A 16826-nucleotide genomic window follows, 5' to 3' on the forward strand; every position below is an offset into this window, starting at 1 on the left:
AGGTGTTATACACAGTGGCTGTACACAGTGCAGTTCTTACAAAGTTGTCTTTTTCTTTTTGATACAACCACACCTCTAACCATATAAACATTTGGGTTTAAACTACATAACAAATATAAAACGGGTTAATGAACTTTTTCTTGTCGCTTCTAATAATAGTCTAAGAACAAGAAGGAAGCCTGTAGAAGAAGACACTCTAAAGTACCTATTATTTAAATAGACATTGCACCAAAATCAAACGCTTCTAACATGCCAGTTATTGAAGTTTCTTTTGTTTTTTAAAGCAGCAGTGTATCATACAATTTTAAGTAACTGGCCCCTAAAGTCATTTTCCGTCACTGTCAAGAGACCTCCCTTGACAGTAAAAAGGCTGTCATTGGCTCTGTAAACTTTGGTTGTTTTATTGTTGGTGATTCATTTAAGGATCATTTCTGTGAAACTTCTATTCATTTGGATGCTAAAGCTGCCCTCCTCTCACCCCACAAGCATCAAGCCTCATTTTCATCTAAATAAGAATCGATCTCTCCTGCTGTGCACCGTCCTCCCTTACTCACAGCTCTCACGGTCACAACCCCACTTGTCTTCTCTTTGCTTGTTCCTATGCTAGAGAGCACAGGGACAAGCATCACTCTCCTGAATACATTTAGATGGAAAATTCACCATACTCCATGTTTGAGATCACAACTGCAAAGCAGAGGAAGTAATTTACTCTTATTTAATGCTGGCAAAAGGGGGGCGGTGGGATTTCTTGCTGTAGTCATCAGAGAAGCAAATTAAGCATGAACATTAATGAGTAAATGAGTCCAAGACATCGGAGAGACAGCGAACAAAGCTTTGACTGACTGGTACAATGTCAAAGCTTCGTTCTGCATCAGTGACCAAGCCAAACGCAAGAGATGGGGGTGAGTCACTGTGGGGGAGGGGCCTCCTCCTGAATGGTCAGGGGACACTGATGAAGTGAAATAGATGCGGCACCGAAAGGAGAGCAAATGTGACTGAGGATGAGCATATGAACCCTGAATAATCCCAAATGAAAATCCACCTGTATTCAATCGCTTGCGGTTTTCCAGTAGTACAAGTCAATTCAAGCTGCTAACGTATTTCATTTCTGCATAGTTTACTGACATCATTTATACTATACTGACCATGTGTACTTACCAAATTCTTTCGGTTATCATTGGTGAGAATAATTATAGTATAGTAATAGTCAAACCACTTCAAAAGCTGTCACATCAAATGCACGCCATTACTCTTCACTCAATAAATACAATATTAGTTTTTGACTTTGATACAAATCACCTCAGACAGGTCATCAGCTCCTGGATGTGGGGATTTCTTGCAGTTGTTTTTTTTTTTAAATTGATGAACAAGCAGTAACCTTTATTTTGCAGGATTGTGACAATCTTTCACAAACAACTTTTTATTATCTGACAGTCTTAGCAGTCACCGGTTTTTACAGGTGAGAAGTACTTAATTAAACCTTGACGTAAAAACCGCGCTGGCGATTTACCAAGCTTATCACAACTTTATATAGCCAGCTACTGCCATCTGCTGGTCAAGCACAAGCATTACCTGAACAACGCCCATCACCATTTCTACTTCTGACTGAAACAGCCTTATTTGACTTGGAAAACATTAGAGTTGACTTTGTCATGAAACAAGACATCAAATCAAGAAAAATCACATACTGGTCAAATTAACAGAGACACATACAAGCATACTATATAAGCCAAACAAAGCCATGGTCCACCAGAAGCCAGACTGCTAATGATTTCCTTCCTTATGAAGTTGCAGAGGATAAAGGTGCTGTCATAAGATTCCTGAGCACGTCAGATGAAAGATCCTGAAATCCAGCCTTTGCCGCTGGTAGAAAAAGAAATCATATTGGTCAGTCAGTTCATTAAACCCTTGTCTAATATGCCTAAACAGTTGCATGCTAAAAAAAAAAATAATGACAAAACTATTACCCAGCCGGCCACTAGTTTCTTTCACCAATAACTGAGAGTGTGTTTTGATAGACAGAAGCTCTCTAACCATCTTACATTGTGTGTCCATCTAAAGGCAAAGAAGAAGAAGAAAAAAACAAAACCTCATTGCATAGCATTTGCAAAACAGATGAATATAGTTCTGAAGTTAAGGCGTTTTTATTTGATTTGATCCTCTTCCTATTTGACTGTTCATGTATATGCTCTTAAAATAATCACAAATAATCACACTAAACTCACACTAAAATATAAGCAGCAATAAGAGTTAAAGTTTGTAACTTAGATGTTAAGTGCCCAAAAGCCAGCACATGTACTCTGGTTAATCAAGGATGTGTAGCTCACATTGCTTTCAAGTTTTCTAGTGATGATGATTTAAAAAAAATAAAAAAAAATAAAAATAATCCAACATACAATCATGGACATGGTGTGAAGTAGGGGTTGTTGTTTACACAGGACAGCCTGGTAGTCAGGTTTACTCTGTATGAAAAGGTGCTGTGAGGACTGGGCCACTGATGTAGACTCTAGCGATACACCCGTCTCCTGGCCATTCTCCACCTTCCTGAAATGAATAAAGGAGCAGATTACCAAGAAAGTTTTGAGAAGACAATAATGGAACATTAATGAGTCAGTGATATAGTAATTCTTCAATAAGAACAAATATATTCACATTTCCAGTTCCTTTGCTTTGTTTCTGTGTTTGTTCAGCAGTGTCTCCCAAGATTCGCTTTCAGCCTGAAGCCTAAAACACAAGAGTTAGTTGAAAAAAATTTATGTTGCTTTAATGAATACCATGTGGCTGACTGGTAATTTCTTTAAATGGCTATAAGGGCATAAAGAACAACATGCCTGTTAATGGCTCTTTGGTATTTTTCCATGGCTTTTTGCACTGCGGGGTTACTAGATCTAAAAGCAAACAGAAGCAAAAAAAAAAAAAAAAACCACTAGAAAATAATCAGTAAGTATGGAAAAAATAAAAAAATTATAATCCATGTGAATTACTGGATACATAAATTACAACTACAATACCTGGCTGCACTAGAAGGTTGTTGATGTGTTTCATTATGTAATGTATCGGCCAGGCAACCCCACTCTTTCTGGATGTGCTCAACTATGCAAAGAAAGGCCAGGAAAATAGACAGAATATTTCTGTATCATACAATAAAGAGCCTCAAATCCAATGTATATCAAATGAACACCAACCTTGTTTTTGAAAAGTCTCCAATGAGGCATTTGGCACTGACTGAAGCTGATTTTGAGTTCTTCCTATTGCCAACTAGGGATAAAACAGATGATTAGGTGGATAACCTTGAGGAATCTTGACAATTCACTACATGTGCTCCACTAAAGTAATGCAACCAAGATCTTTCCAGTTAACTGTGATTGTAGCTGAATGATTTTACACAAATGGCTTTATTTCTCCATTTATTCAGTCAATTTTCTAAATGTGCGGTACGTTTAAAAGCACACACACAAGCTTTAGCAGTGAGATGAACAGTATAACATTGCCCCTAGTTATTTAAATTTTCAGTTTGTTATAGCTAATGTTCTTAAGATCATACCTTCATCGAGGCCTCCATTAATTTCACGATCCTCTCATGGTGTGATAAGGATGTGCTTATGTTTCCACACAAAGCTGTCGTAAACACATAGATAAATGTTTATATTGCAGGGGGAAAAAATGAAGAGGAAGAAGAAGAAGAAAAAAAAACACTCCATGACCATACTTTACAATGGGCATAAAGCCTCACATCTCACCCTGATATGGATTGGGAAGGGCAGGGAGAGATCTTCGGCTTATAGTAAACCTCCTCCAGGATTTCCTGTGTGCAGTGGGGCTCACAGAGGACCCTGTATGCTCATCACTATTTTCTGGCTGAACCTCTTGGACGTCTATGTCTGGTTGCCCTTTTGCCACATCTGGCGTCTCTGTTGTGGGTGATATCATGTCGGTACGGGGAGACTTGGGTGGGGGAGATGTACCGGGACTTGTGGGAGAGCATCTTTTCGAAGACTGTTTCCCTGGGTTGGCCTTGGTAAACACAGGTTGAAAAACATTATATTTAGCACGAGTGACGTTGTTAGCTTAAATGTAAGTTAAAATGCCTTACCTCACTCTGGCTGTCAGCTAAGGCGACACTTCCGCAACTGTAAGAATATTTTGCGAATTTAAAAGACAACGACACATATGCAAAAATATTAATAATATACATTTGGATAAAAAAAATACTATTACGTATCGCTGAAAACTTTACTTTGCTAAGCAACGGCAAACTACAGTGATTTTCGTTCAACAAACCTCTGTCAGCCATAAGCCTTTAAGAAAAAATACTTAATTCATCAACTCCTGTTTATAATAAACTGCTTGCGTTTGGCTTTATAAACCAAGATACGTACCCGTCTTGACCAACTTCCAAATCCTTTTCCGCCATTTTTCTTTCAAATAGTTGTTCACCCAGCGCGCCCAAAAAACCACACCCCTCCAGGGAACTAAGCAGCATGGGAAATGTAGTTTTGCATTAACATATACAAACGAGATCGCGGCCAACATAGCGAATGCCCTCGAAGCATTTAAACATAGTTGACAAAGCAGTCCACCTTTACTTTCAGTGTAGTTACAGACATTGACTTTTGAATAGAGATATGATGGTTTTCGGGAAAAGTGTTTAACTTTGTAAGGTTATTAGGAGCCGTGTGGTGCACGGGATGTACAAAGGCTGTGTGTAGAACACAAGACACAGGACATGTAGTTTGCATATTCCCAAAGAGTTGTGTCACTTTTTCTTTCTTTTTTATTTTACATATTGAATATCACAGTGAAGTAAAATATGTGGCTCCACAATATGCCTATATTGTAATGACATGTAGAAATTCAGGATAAAAGTTCTGACACCTCCTTGGATCAAGCTCGACCTACTGGGGTTGCCCAATGTAAATGATCAGCTCCATACCTGGTCTTTTTTGTAAAACCTGGTTGAATTTCTTTTGGATTATCTGATGATTTTCTGGTGTTTTGTGACCTCTGAATTTTAGGCCTTTTGCTTAATCTCCTTTATGGCATTTCCTGACTGCTGGCAATTTTAGTTTTAAGTTAAACCCTTGTTATTTGTCAAAAGCACTCTGTAGTACATTTCATTTTGTTAAGTAATAACTATGGATGACAATCAGCTCTTGCTGGGACATTTACGCCAAAAATTCTCCTCTATTTCAGAAGCCACCTACTTAAACTGGAGTATAAGTGATTAATATTGCAACCACCTCTATTGCACAGATCTTGTCATTCATGTGCTCCCTTTGTCCAATCATGCACAAACACTTACCCAAGCTTTTTAGCAGACCACTAACCTATGATGATACATTGCATGTCACTTTTAGATTTTCCTGTTAAGGTTTCAGTTTCTGTGCTTACTCTTTTCATTGCAATTAATTTTTACCATAATGGATCCAGCATTCCCCTACTGGTCACTCAAATCTGCATATTCACATCCTAGTAATCTTTCTAGATCTCTATCTCTATCATAGTGTCAAAATTAGAGAGTTGCAGTGAAAGCATTTTTTTTCTCTTCATTTGTTTACAGCAGAGTTTAAGGTTCACTGGCCCCTGGTTGGAATGTGTTCATAGCTGCCAAGTCACCTTCATGTCAAGTGTACATATGTATCAAAAATATATAAAATTGGATGCACCATCCATATACAAAACAGTGTGAAATGTTAAAAATTCAAGTGATAATCAAGTTCAACCATTTCAAAAGATTTTTTTCACTTTTTTTTAAATGACCTTTTCAAAAAATAGTGGAACTATTTGTTACATTTCAAAGGGCTAAAATGTTCCCCCCATCAGCAAGTTTAAGAAACACAAATACGGTTATTTAGGACTTAATATACATGTTAACTGTGAAACTTTGACAATGAGGAAAATTACCACTAACTGTGTTTAAATCTGTCACTCCATCTGTCTTTTCATTAGTAAAGCAGAAAATTAGCCCTGGCAGCTAATGAAAAGCTAAAGCCAACTTCTCAGAAAATAATTGACACCTTTCCCATTGTCTATTCTTGACACTGTCTGAGTATATAAGCACATTTTAGATTTTATGGCCCAGTAAAGGGGAAAGTAATTGAGTAATTGGTACACTTCTTGATCCACACTGAAATCCAAATTCTCCCTAATCTTTTTGAGAATGGTGGTTTGTTTAAGATGCTTTACTTTGCTCAAAGATTATATATGGTGTGCTTCTATGACCGACATGTTTGTTAGATCAGTCAGCAAGTAAACAAAAAGTTCAAGAGCTCACAGGCATCTCTGATAAACTGAAGCTAGGTGAAATGGCACATTTGTTTTGGCCAGTGTCACAAGTCCCATGAGATAAACGCTTTCAATAATAACCTTCTTTGTACATTTACATTGTACTACAAGTCCCTGACCACGCTTTACTTACCTATCTTAAGGAACAGGGTTTTTCATGACCAGTTGGACATGGTCAACCTTGACAAAACACGTGGCAGACTTCATAATTTGTATTAAGTCTTTATAAGTCTGTTAAAGATGTTTCCACTTTTTACAAAATCAAGGAGGGGAATCAAAAAAATCCAAAACACTTTCCCAATTCTCTTGGAGAATGCCCCTTTTTGTGCCTGTATGTTTCACTCTGGCTGGCACAATCTCACACTCCACTCAATACTGCTGTCTTCATGGCGTTTTGTAACAGTGGTGAGCAACAGATAAGGAAAGAGAGAAATGTGGAAAAAAATGAGTCATGAGGAAAAGAATGAAAACAATTCAAACATAGACTTGATGAAAATACAGAAACACAGATGGTTAAGGAGGAGGGCAGAGCAGGACATAGGAAGCGATACACAGTGTGCAGTATTGTACGCCATGACTGTCTCAGCTGTCCCGTATTTTTCACAACAGCTTTTCATTCTCTTCCTCTTCCAACATCATCTCTCCCTTTACAGTTTGGTTGGTAAAGGCAGTGGTTGCTGTTGGCACCAAGTTTAAGAAGGCAGCCTGAGAGTTCCTTTGCCCAGCAGGAACTGCAAGACACGGTCCACCAGCAGAGCAGCAACAAAGTCCACCACCAGAACCTGGGCAATGATGAATTTGAACTGCAAGAAGAAGAAGACAGGTCAATCAGGAGGTATATAATTATTATGAGGATATTAAAACAAAACAATGCATAGTAAAACAATGTCAGCTCACCTCAGTTGGAATATCTACAAGAGCAAACTGTTCATTGAATTCTGGTGAGGATCCAGTAAGAAGTCCGACAATTGCTAAACCTGACAAAGCGATACTCCACAGTAGAGGTCGATTCTCGCTAAGAGACTCCATGAAGGGGTGACCCTAACACGCACAAAGACAAATGCTTTGAGTCTTCTATATAAACGCTTTAAAGATGCAGCAATAACAAATATTAATACTAAGGATAAATACCTTGTAGTTAATGGCAAAGGTGGCCATCTGCATGGCCATTGACATGATGTACACGGTGCTGTTAATTAGACTTGGTTCAAACTCTTTATACAGATCTACAAACTGCTCCGCTCTGCAAATGAGAGGACACAATTAAAATCTAAAAAATTAAACAACTATACAAAACTATAACATTAAATAAATTAGGTAATGTAATCAGGTAAAAATTAGAAACAAATTAGAAGCAGGTTAAACCAGGATGGTAAATTCCTGGTTTAATTCTTCTTTTGCCTTTGCATTTAAAAGGCAAAAGAGATCCTCAGTCAAGTCATTTAAGAGGCCTGTGGCCCTTACAGCAAGCACATTTTATGCCTTTGGAATTGTACAAAGAACACATATAAAGCAACAAGTTACTAACATTTGGAAGCTCTTTAGGAGACCTATGCAATAAGACATTTAAAGATAAATTAAAAACATTTTATATCCAGTTGTATAACATGCAGATAGGAAAGCAAAAAGTAAAGTAACTCGAATGATTTTCCCAGTTTAAGTAAAAAACTTCAATATCTGAAGAGCCTTAGAAAATGTTAGTACTTAATGAATATTTGATGTTGAAATGCCATTCATATTTTATTTTTAAATCAACTTCAAATTATTTTATTTACATAAACTGCTGCTGACTACTGATAGGACACCCAGTCTTAGCTGATTTTGGAGAGAGAAAAACATCTCTAATCTAGTCCATTACATCTGGAATTTATCTGTGAAAGAATGAAAGTTCAAACCATATCTGAACAATACTAACAATGTAAACAATTAACCATAAAAGCAGAAGTGATTTTATTTATTTGTTCATTCATTTTTTGTCCTGTTGTCCCTTTCTGTCCAAATTTGATTTACCTGGGCGGACTTCTACTTTGTGCCTCTTTGTAAAGGTAAACAAGACTGCAGAAGTGAACAGCAAACTGCAGGAGCACAGTCAAAACTGTATATAGATTGAAGATGTTTGGTAAGGGCCGCTCTCGAGACAGTGTTTTCAGTGGCTAGACAAAGAGGAAAAGAGGTTCTTAGTTTGACTGTAATTGAACATGGTGAACAGATGTCATGGTAGAAGAAAAACATTAGGTAAATATTCTCACCTTTGACCTAGAGATGAAAAGGAAGCATCCAGCCAAAAGGAGACCTTGCAGAGTTGCTTGGAAATCACTGAACTTCACTCCCTCGAGGTAGAGGACAGACTGACTGTAGGCTAGCACTAGAGCATTGAGAGCAAGGATCTTGAACATCTGGAGTGTTGTTACCAGAGTGCAACGGCCTTGCTTTATTACATGGCAGACTGGGGGCAAACACAAAATAACAAGTTTTAGAAATGGTTAAACACAGATGGTTTGATCGGTGTAGATTATGAAAAGAGATAAAATCAAAAGGTTGTGTAACTTACTGCACTGTATGGAAGAGAGTTTTGAGGTGAAGGGAGCAGCAATGGAGGCATCACCTAGCTTCACTACTTGTACCTGATCCTCTTCAAGTTCACGCAGGACTTGACTGATCCTCTCCTGTTCCAGAAAAACCCTGATATTAACACCAGTGTACTACAACTCTTATTACTCAAGTAAAAGCCAAGTTAATGACCTTTTCTAGGAATAACATTTTTTTAAATTACCCCTAGGTAGATAGGTAATTACAGAGCAGAATAGACTAGCAGGACAGACTAGCGTGCTACATTCAGTAGACTAATGAATATAAATTGGTTTCAAGAAGAGTCCTTGGAGTTTAAGCAAATTACAGTTACACACCTTTTGTGCTGCAAGCTGCTCTTCTCTCTGGGCCATCACCCGTTGTCTAGCGGCCCTTGAGCTCAGTTTGCCTCCTGAAGTGACAGGCGGTAAAGGTCTGGTTTCTGATGTGGATGACTCCTTTTCTCTTCCACGCTTCTTTTTTTCAGGCATGCGCTCAGGGGCATTGGCTAATAGTGCAACACCTGAGGGAGGAGGAAAAAAAGTAATCATTGCAATCTGCTGGTGTCATAAATGCTAACTCAATTATAGCTGATAAATCTTACCTATGTGAGCATGTTTCAGAGCTCCCACATCATTTGTACCATCACCGCACATCAGTGTCACATAACCCAGCCCCTTCAGACTGGTGATCACAAATTCCTGAAACACAATGGATGAGTAAAGTATTGTTACAAACACTGCCAGTATTTCCTAAAATACATTTCAACAAACCCCAGAGAAGTCTAACCAAATGTGTTCCAGTTACTACCTGTTTTTTTACAGGTATAAAATGCCTCTGTTTTGAATGCACTACAAACAGACTTCTGAAACTACTACCTGTCTGTACTCTGTGATAGGTCCCACTGTAATATTCTCATTACTATTAAGAAACAATTAAGATTTTAAAATTTGACACCAACAAATTGATAACTAGTGCTTGACATAGACAACAACAAATGATTGCCACACTCCACTGAGGCCCCCCCCACCCCACCCACCCACCCCTTTTTTTAAAACCTGTTAAGCTACTTTCCCATGGCTGCATATAGAGGCACACTAAATGTAACCCAGGGATAAATTTCTATGAGTTGATCTTTTGAAATGTTTCAAAAGTATGAATCATAACACTATTAAGGGATCCAATGGTGCTTAGGGCCCTACCTTCTGTTTTGGACTGACACGAGCAAACACTTGAATGTGAGGCAACAGGGTGTGGAGTAGCCGGGGATCACAGCTCAATCTGGCCAGCCCTTCCCCTGTTACACATAAGTCAAACTCGCGCACAAATGAAGAAATGGATGGCGGGGGCAGTGGTGCACACACAGTGCCATCAATGGATTCCCACTGCCATGTACCTGGAAAAAAAACATAATTTTAATACATAACATGTTTTGTTCTTGATCTAAACACCTAGGCCGTTATTTGAGTAACACACGTAGTTCTATAATGCGATACTCCTCTTACCTTGATTAGAGCTTGGCTGTAATATAAGGGTGTGTTCTTTCTGGATGAAGTGGAGTTCTCTTGCTACATGACATGCCGTTAAAGGGTTATCACCTGTGATCATGACAACCTGAAAGAAGACAGATGTATTAAGCATCTTAAAACATTACTCAGTACATTTGTGTAATTTTGCAACATCTGCTTATTTACATGATGAGATGCTTCTTGGATCTCTCTGATGACAGCTTTGCTGTCATTCTTAAGCGGACAAGACACGACCATGAACCCAGCAAAATGAAGGTCACACTCCAGAGCATCGCGACTCATCTCCCGAACCTTTGTGATCACCCAGAAACAATCAGGTCAGTTTCAAACAAATTTATTTTCAGATAAGACAATATCTGAACATTCTGAGTAAAATGAAACAAGAACCTGCTGATGACTAAGGTGTCCCATCTCTTTGTAGCCCAAGGCCAGCACTCTAGCTCCCTCCCGTGACATTTCCTTGTGCACTTGGTCATAACTTGCAGGACATTCTGCAAACTACAATGACAGACATGTTAGGATATACTTGATTATGCTGTAAGACATGAGCATTTTTTTCAGGATGTCAGCCTATACCATTCCTCTGAGTGTCTCTGGAGCGCCCTTAACAGTTGATATGTAGCAGAGTTCAGTGGAGCCAAGTTTCTCGTAGGAGGCCAGGACAGACATCCTCTTTAGAGCGCTGGCAAAATGGAAACGCTGGTGGATCTTAAGTCCCTGGGTTTTAATGCCTCGTGGAAATACCTTTTCATCTGGTCAAAGAGACAAAAGTTAGCATTGTGTAAAAGACAGATGTACCCAAATACTAATATTTGCTGTAAAAGTACAATTGTATTTAAAAATAAGCATTGCTTTAAGATAAACTACAAGCTCAACACAACGGGTATGGTAATGCAAGCATGAGAAAATTTGAAAAGGAAACATTATTTAACAAAAACATGAGTCTATACTGCACATGTTCTGTCACACACAAGCCATTTCCCTGCACTGTGTATCTGAAGGGATTACTTTCTGGTACCTTTTGTAAGGGTCCAGTCAGCAGCAGTCAGCATGGCCTTCTCTAGTGGATCTCCAACTAGTTGTCCATCATCCATAGTGACCAGTGAGTGACAGGTAGCCACCACCCTGTGTGTCTCAACTGGAATCTCAGATACAGGCATCACCTCCTTCCCCTCTCTGTCATAAAAAATAAGTTCCACGTAACGTAAATGTATGTAAATATTAACCAACCTAAAGTACAGTGTAGTATGCTTTGTCATTGTGCTTCACAATTTTTGCTGTTATGGCAAAACAGTAATATCGGTGCTGAAAGTGTTTACCTAAGACCGGCTACGCCTCGTACTACCAGACTATCACTGGTGAGTGTTCCTGTTTTGTCAAAACAGCAAATCTCCACTTTCCCAGCAAATGGTATCCTGAAAGGCTCTGTGCAAAATACATCTGAGGAGTAGAAAAAGAAGAATGAAACATTGCTGTTACAAGTTTTGTTTTATAAGCTGCCTTTCCAAGTCTTCACAAGTTTTTACATCTAAATCTAATCTAAATGCCTAAATGTTTGAAACTGACCATCTAAACAAAATCATAGGAATTTGTTCAGCTTTTTGTTTTGCCATTTTTCTCTCTCATATGTAGCAGATAGCAAGAGACTGTCCGTGTCACATGGAAATACTGTGGGTGCATTCAGGCTTGACACAGACTTTGTGCTACGGAGCTGGCAGGGTAAAACTGGTTTAATATCTGATCAAACTAATGTGGCCATTTTCCTTTTCACATTCAGCGCTGATATCTAGGAAAGTTTAAGGCTATAGTGCACATCTTATATTCAACAAACAAACACAAGTCATGCACACAGACTTACAAAGTTTAGCTAGGGCAATAAGAGATGTGTTAACTGCTAGAGAAAGCTCTATGGGAAGTTCTGGTGGAACCACTGAGGTGAGGATAAGCGTGCACTCCAGAAAGAGCTTGTATCGGTTTCTGCTTAGGTCCTTGGTCCCTAACAGGATGAAAGCACAAGTACATTATTTAGATACAATTTATTCCAGACACATGACGTGTTAGTTATGAATTACATCTCAGTAAGCTCATTCTTGGCCTCTCACCTTCAACCCACACATAAACAGCAGCAGCAATGGCAAACACAAGAAGGAAAAGAATGAAGATGAAGGTCTCCAGGTTGTTCGCTGTCACTCTCTTCACACCAAAGAGAATTGTCCTTAACAGTTTACCCTAGAGGCAAGTTTGACAACACACATTTAATACACTTTCGGGTATGACATAACACAGACTATAGATTGCTATCAAAACTAGAATATAAATGCAGTAAGCAAATTCCTGACCTGAGAGGTGTAGAATCCTGTTCTCAGTACGTAGGCTACACAACCATTGTCTACCGCTGCACATAAAGAAGAAGACTTTAAAGCATGCACCTAATCTTAAAAAGATATATAATACATAATCATTATCAGGAATCATTTACAGAAAATGGAATTAGGACTTACGCTTGAGTCCAGCACTGGCTTTTAAAGGCGGGCTATGCTGAACTACTTTAGTCCCACCAGAGATGACATGGAGGCGAGAGTCTGTCTGAAGATCCAGGATTCTTTCTGGGTCCAAGTCCTCAATTGGCTCCTGATCACCACATATTTTTAGCAATTAGCTGAGCTACACAAAGACTAATGCCATTTTGAATAATTAGACATTGTAATCACCTATATGTTTCTAACCTTCATCTGGGGCACAGATTCTCCAGTTAGCATGGCCTCATCCACAATGCAACGGCCCCTAAGCAGCAACACATCACATGGGACCAAGTTGTCCTGTGGTGAGCGCCCTATTAGGTAGAGAAGTAGAGAATATACATTTAGCCACAGCTAAACAGAGTTAAGTTGATTTTTGTGTTGAGAAATCACGAAAACATTGACTGGAGACTCACCAATTGAGACAATGTCTCCAGGGACAAGTTCGTCACTAGAAATATGTCTCCACTTCCTGTTGCGATATACCTGTCAAAAAATACATGTATTTAATATGGGCTGCTTTAAATACTTGCACTGATTAAACAAAACATTGCAAGAATCCTTGATGAGCTTGCTACCAAATCTCAAATCAATTAAGGCAAGAGAACTACAAATCACAACGCTCAGTGATGCTTTCAGCATAGCTTTGTATTAGCCATGGTCCTGTGTTAAAGCAAGCATGAATCAGATTTGTTCCAACACTCTGACCCTGGTTCATTGGTCCCTTCTCAGACCAGTGTCACTACCTGCTAACCACTGATTATGTGGCCATTATTAAAATTAGGTTTTTAGAACTACGCATTTATCCCACAACAAGTATATTCACTATAAGAACCAACTCTTCACTTAACATCTAATATATTTTAGATGTTGACGTGTTATGATAATTAATGTAATTGCAGGATTTCTTTGGCTTGTCTGCAATATTGACAATAATGTTTTTTGCTTTATACTTTCAAAACATATCATACAAAACAATAAAATACATCAACCCTACCTGAATCATATAGGGCTTGTTTCCCATGCGCCGAATCTCTGACATATTTCTCATTTGCTGCTGGACCAGAGAGGCCTCAAATGCCACCAGCATGAACAGCGTGAAAACACTGTAGTACCAATACTCATCCAGGCACCACAGCCCCACACAAAACACCTGATATATGGACGAAGGTGCGTAACAATACATGAATGCAAGAATATTTACATATATTTTTGAAATATAAAACCTGTCAAATACTTCCACACATACCTGGAAAACAAAAAAGGGAGCTGTGGCCCTTTCTTTGAAGAGCTCCAGAAAATCTGGAACAATCATTTCAGCACGATTGGTGCCATAACGCTTCTCTGCAGCTTTGAGCTCAGTCTCCTCCTGGTAGCCACGCCAGGATTGAAAGTATCCCAGTGGGTTACTTATGGGAAATGCTATTGGAAGGAAACATTTCTTTTCTTTGTAGTCAAAGGTGTAGCGGATCTTTTGAAACTCGAAAGACAGAGTTCTTTCCCCGTTTTCATCCTGTTGGACAAAATAAGAAATTGTATACTGAAGCATTCACAAAAGGCTGAAAGGCACTTGATACTCCTTACAATTTTCACATCATGTCTAATTATAGCAAATTATATGTACTCTCAAGTAGGGGAATATTTTAGAAAAAGATCCAACAAAGTTGTGGCCTTTTCAGTGGGTAAACTGAAAATGGTTTATCTCCAGTATACCAGTGTATCTGCTATGAAAGCGAACCTAACACTGAGCACTTTGTCAAGACTGCAGAGACAGCAAGACAACACTTTCCCATTTAACTTCTGTTACTACTCAAACATGATACATGGGACTATCAATGCTGCAGACTGTAAGCTATTAAAATTATTTTCCTTGCCTAAAGTAAAACCAAAAACCTTCCCAGAAGGTTCACACATAAGCAGCATTCATAAGAAAGTGACAAAGGAGACAGTGTTGCTTCAAAACCTTGGGATTTGTCAACAGGAAGCATGCTCCAGATCAACAACAAAATCCACATCATTTCAGAGGATGCCAGGAGTAAATTATGTGCACTGACCTGGTCCCTCTGTAGTGCTACTAGCTCCGCGGAGCCATTGTTGGGGGTGGGTATGACCTTTGCCAGCGTAGCCTTTTCTGGGTCTGGCTCCTGCAGACGTCAAAAAAGACAGGTGACAAATTCACACACAACAGTCACACTTATTTTTGGCATAGTCGTGTGCCTCATGAATTTTGTTCCTCTAAAATAAAGCATTCCCTGATGTACAGCAAACATGCATTTCAGGCAGAATGTGAAAATGCACTTGTCCATTATATTTTGTGGGCTTTTAGTCTTTATTGTATTAAGAAAGTAAAGAGAAGACAAGAAAGCACAGTAAGTAGCCTCAGGGCAGATTTAACCTGCTAAACTATACTGGGACCTCAATATAAAACTATACTTAACTTTTATGTCTGACTGTAAAATTGAGCTTGATTACGTTATTGATGCAAATATAACTTTGATTTTGTGAAGGGGAAACTATTCTTATGCAGCTGCTTGCTAAGTAAACACAGAAATGCTGAGCACCAGGGTTTTCTTCCCCCCAAATTAGGTTTGCTTTACTTAGTTGGACATAAAAAACAAACAAACAAACAAATAAGATTATGCAAATATTTCACATACTCATTGCTTTTCTGTACACAGACCACTTGTGTTTAGATACATAATACGCCCACCAGTTATTGGTGTGGAGGCTTCCATCCTAGTCAAGAAATGTTCCTATATAAACTTTCAGCAATAAGTCAATCTCCCATTGGGAGGATTAAAGTCACGTAGGTTTTTACGCCTTTTTTGATTCACATCTGCCCCGTTTTAGAACACAGTGAATTTGGAAATAATGTCCAAAAGTATACTGATGACTTTAAATGAAGGTACTAAATGTTGTAGCGAAGATTTAAAATACGATTTTATAAGGGAAATGTGGAGATGTACGGTGAAAGTTTGGTCATTTGTGTCCATGAAATTAGTGCAGTGATTATAACCAGAAAACCTGTTCTGCTCCACTGGTTTCAGACACCTGTACCTGCACTTGAGCTCATGATGTTCCTGACCTTTGACATAGACAAACACAGAAGGGCAAACCAGTGGGATCTATTTGGATATCAGCAGGCTTAATAAGATATTTATTAATTATGTTTACCTTTGAACAAGTGAGCCAACAATGCGCGTGCACAGACCAATAACCGGAAAGTGCTGTGAGGACGTGCGCGATCCCGATAGCAGCTAACGCCAGGAGGCCTGCCTCTGGATAATCTGGGGCTCCGTACACTCCTAGCCATACGTACAGCCAGCCCGGGTAGAGAAAAGCCAGAAACGGGAGCACAGTGCCGTGCAGCAGTCGGGGCCTTCGCCTGTACAGCGTCACCGAGCTCACCAGCTCATCGCCGGTGCCGCTGTCATGCTGGTTATGGTTCACAGAGGGGGCCATTTGCAGCTCACCCGGTCCCCGGATTCCGTCTGCAGCTATTCTCCCGTCTTTCTTGGTGTCATTCATCGTACTGTGCTCGCCCCTCTGGCCCCCTCTATCATCCACCACCACCCGTCGTGCTGTAGCCTGTAAAAATACGAATCTACACACGGAACGGTGAGCGGTTTTGCCCTCAGAGCCCGTTTACTGAATCGCTCGCTCCCACGGCCGTGTCTTCCGCATACGTAACGACGTAAAGACACGTAATGTTCTAGCTGGCACAACGCGATTGAACCGGGAAAAACAACGTTGTTTTTTTTGTTTTTACCTCGAAATACTTGTAAAATTTACTGTTTAAAGTAAACATTAAAAACATTAACACTTCTAAATATAGGGGTGTATCTGGCAAAATGTAGACTTTATTTGCATGTTAATCGAGCAAGTGGCTTTCCCCTTTAAGGAAAGTGACGTCACTGTAGGGGCG

General features: G+C 39.3%; 2 protein-coding genes across 2 annotated transcripts; both read right to left on the reverse strand.

The window, feature by feature from the left end:
• Nucleotides 1-1379: 1379 nt before the first annotated feature.
• dsn1 (DSN1 component of MIS12 kinetochore complex) lies at nt 1380-4478 on the reverse strand. Its single transcript, XM_026164675.1, has 11 exons — nt 4380-4478; nt 4094-4130; nt 3741-4014; nt 3545-3618; nt 3186-3258; nt 3012-3093; nt 2832-2888; nt 2653-2724; nt 2397-2544; nt 1968-2055; nt 1380-1863 (listed from the first exon to the last, which is right to left on the reverse strand). Exons 1-11 carry the CDS (start codon nt 4412-4414, stop codon nt 1781-1783), a joined length of 1023 nt encoding a protein of 340 aa, XP_026020460.1. The 5' UTR covers nt 4415-4478; the 3' UTR covers nt 1380-1780.
• Nucleotides 4479-6491: 2013 nt separating this feature from the next.
• Nucleotides 6492-16622, reverse strand: atp13a1 (ATPase 13A1). Its single transcript, XM_026164646.1, has 25 exons — nt 16076-16622; nt 14956-15045; nt 14151-14414; nt 13899-14054; nt 13318-13387; nt 13109-13215; nt 12884-13013; nt 12722-12777; nt 12485-12611; nt 12241-12378; nt 11702-11822; nt 11401-11558; nt 10959-11134; nt 10770-10880; nt 10548-10673; nt 10359-10467; nt 10056-10249; nt 9458-9554; nt 9192-9376; nt 8837-8951; nt 8535-8731; nt 8296-8438; nt 7417-7528; nt 7183-7326; nt 6492-7088 (listed from the first exon to the last, which is right to left on the reverse strand). The coding sequence occupies exons 1-25, from the start codon at nt 16427-16429 to the stop codon at nt 6978-6980; spliced, it is 3591 nt and encodes a 1196-aa protein (XP_026020431.1). The 5' UTR covers nt 16430-16622; the 3' UTR covers nt 6492-6977.
• Between the last annotated feature and the right edge of the window lie 204 nt (nt 16623-16826).

The sequence above is a fragment of the Astatotilapia calliptera genome, chromosome 4 (assembly GCF_900246225.1).
Source record: "Astatotilapia calliptera chromosome 4, fAstCal1.2, whole genome shotgun sequence".
In the NCBI taxonomy this organism is placed as follows: Eukaryota; Metazoa; Chordata; class Actinopteri; order Cichliformes; family Cichlidae; genus Astatotilapia; species Astatotilapia calliptera.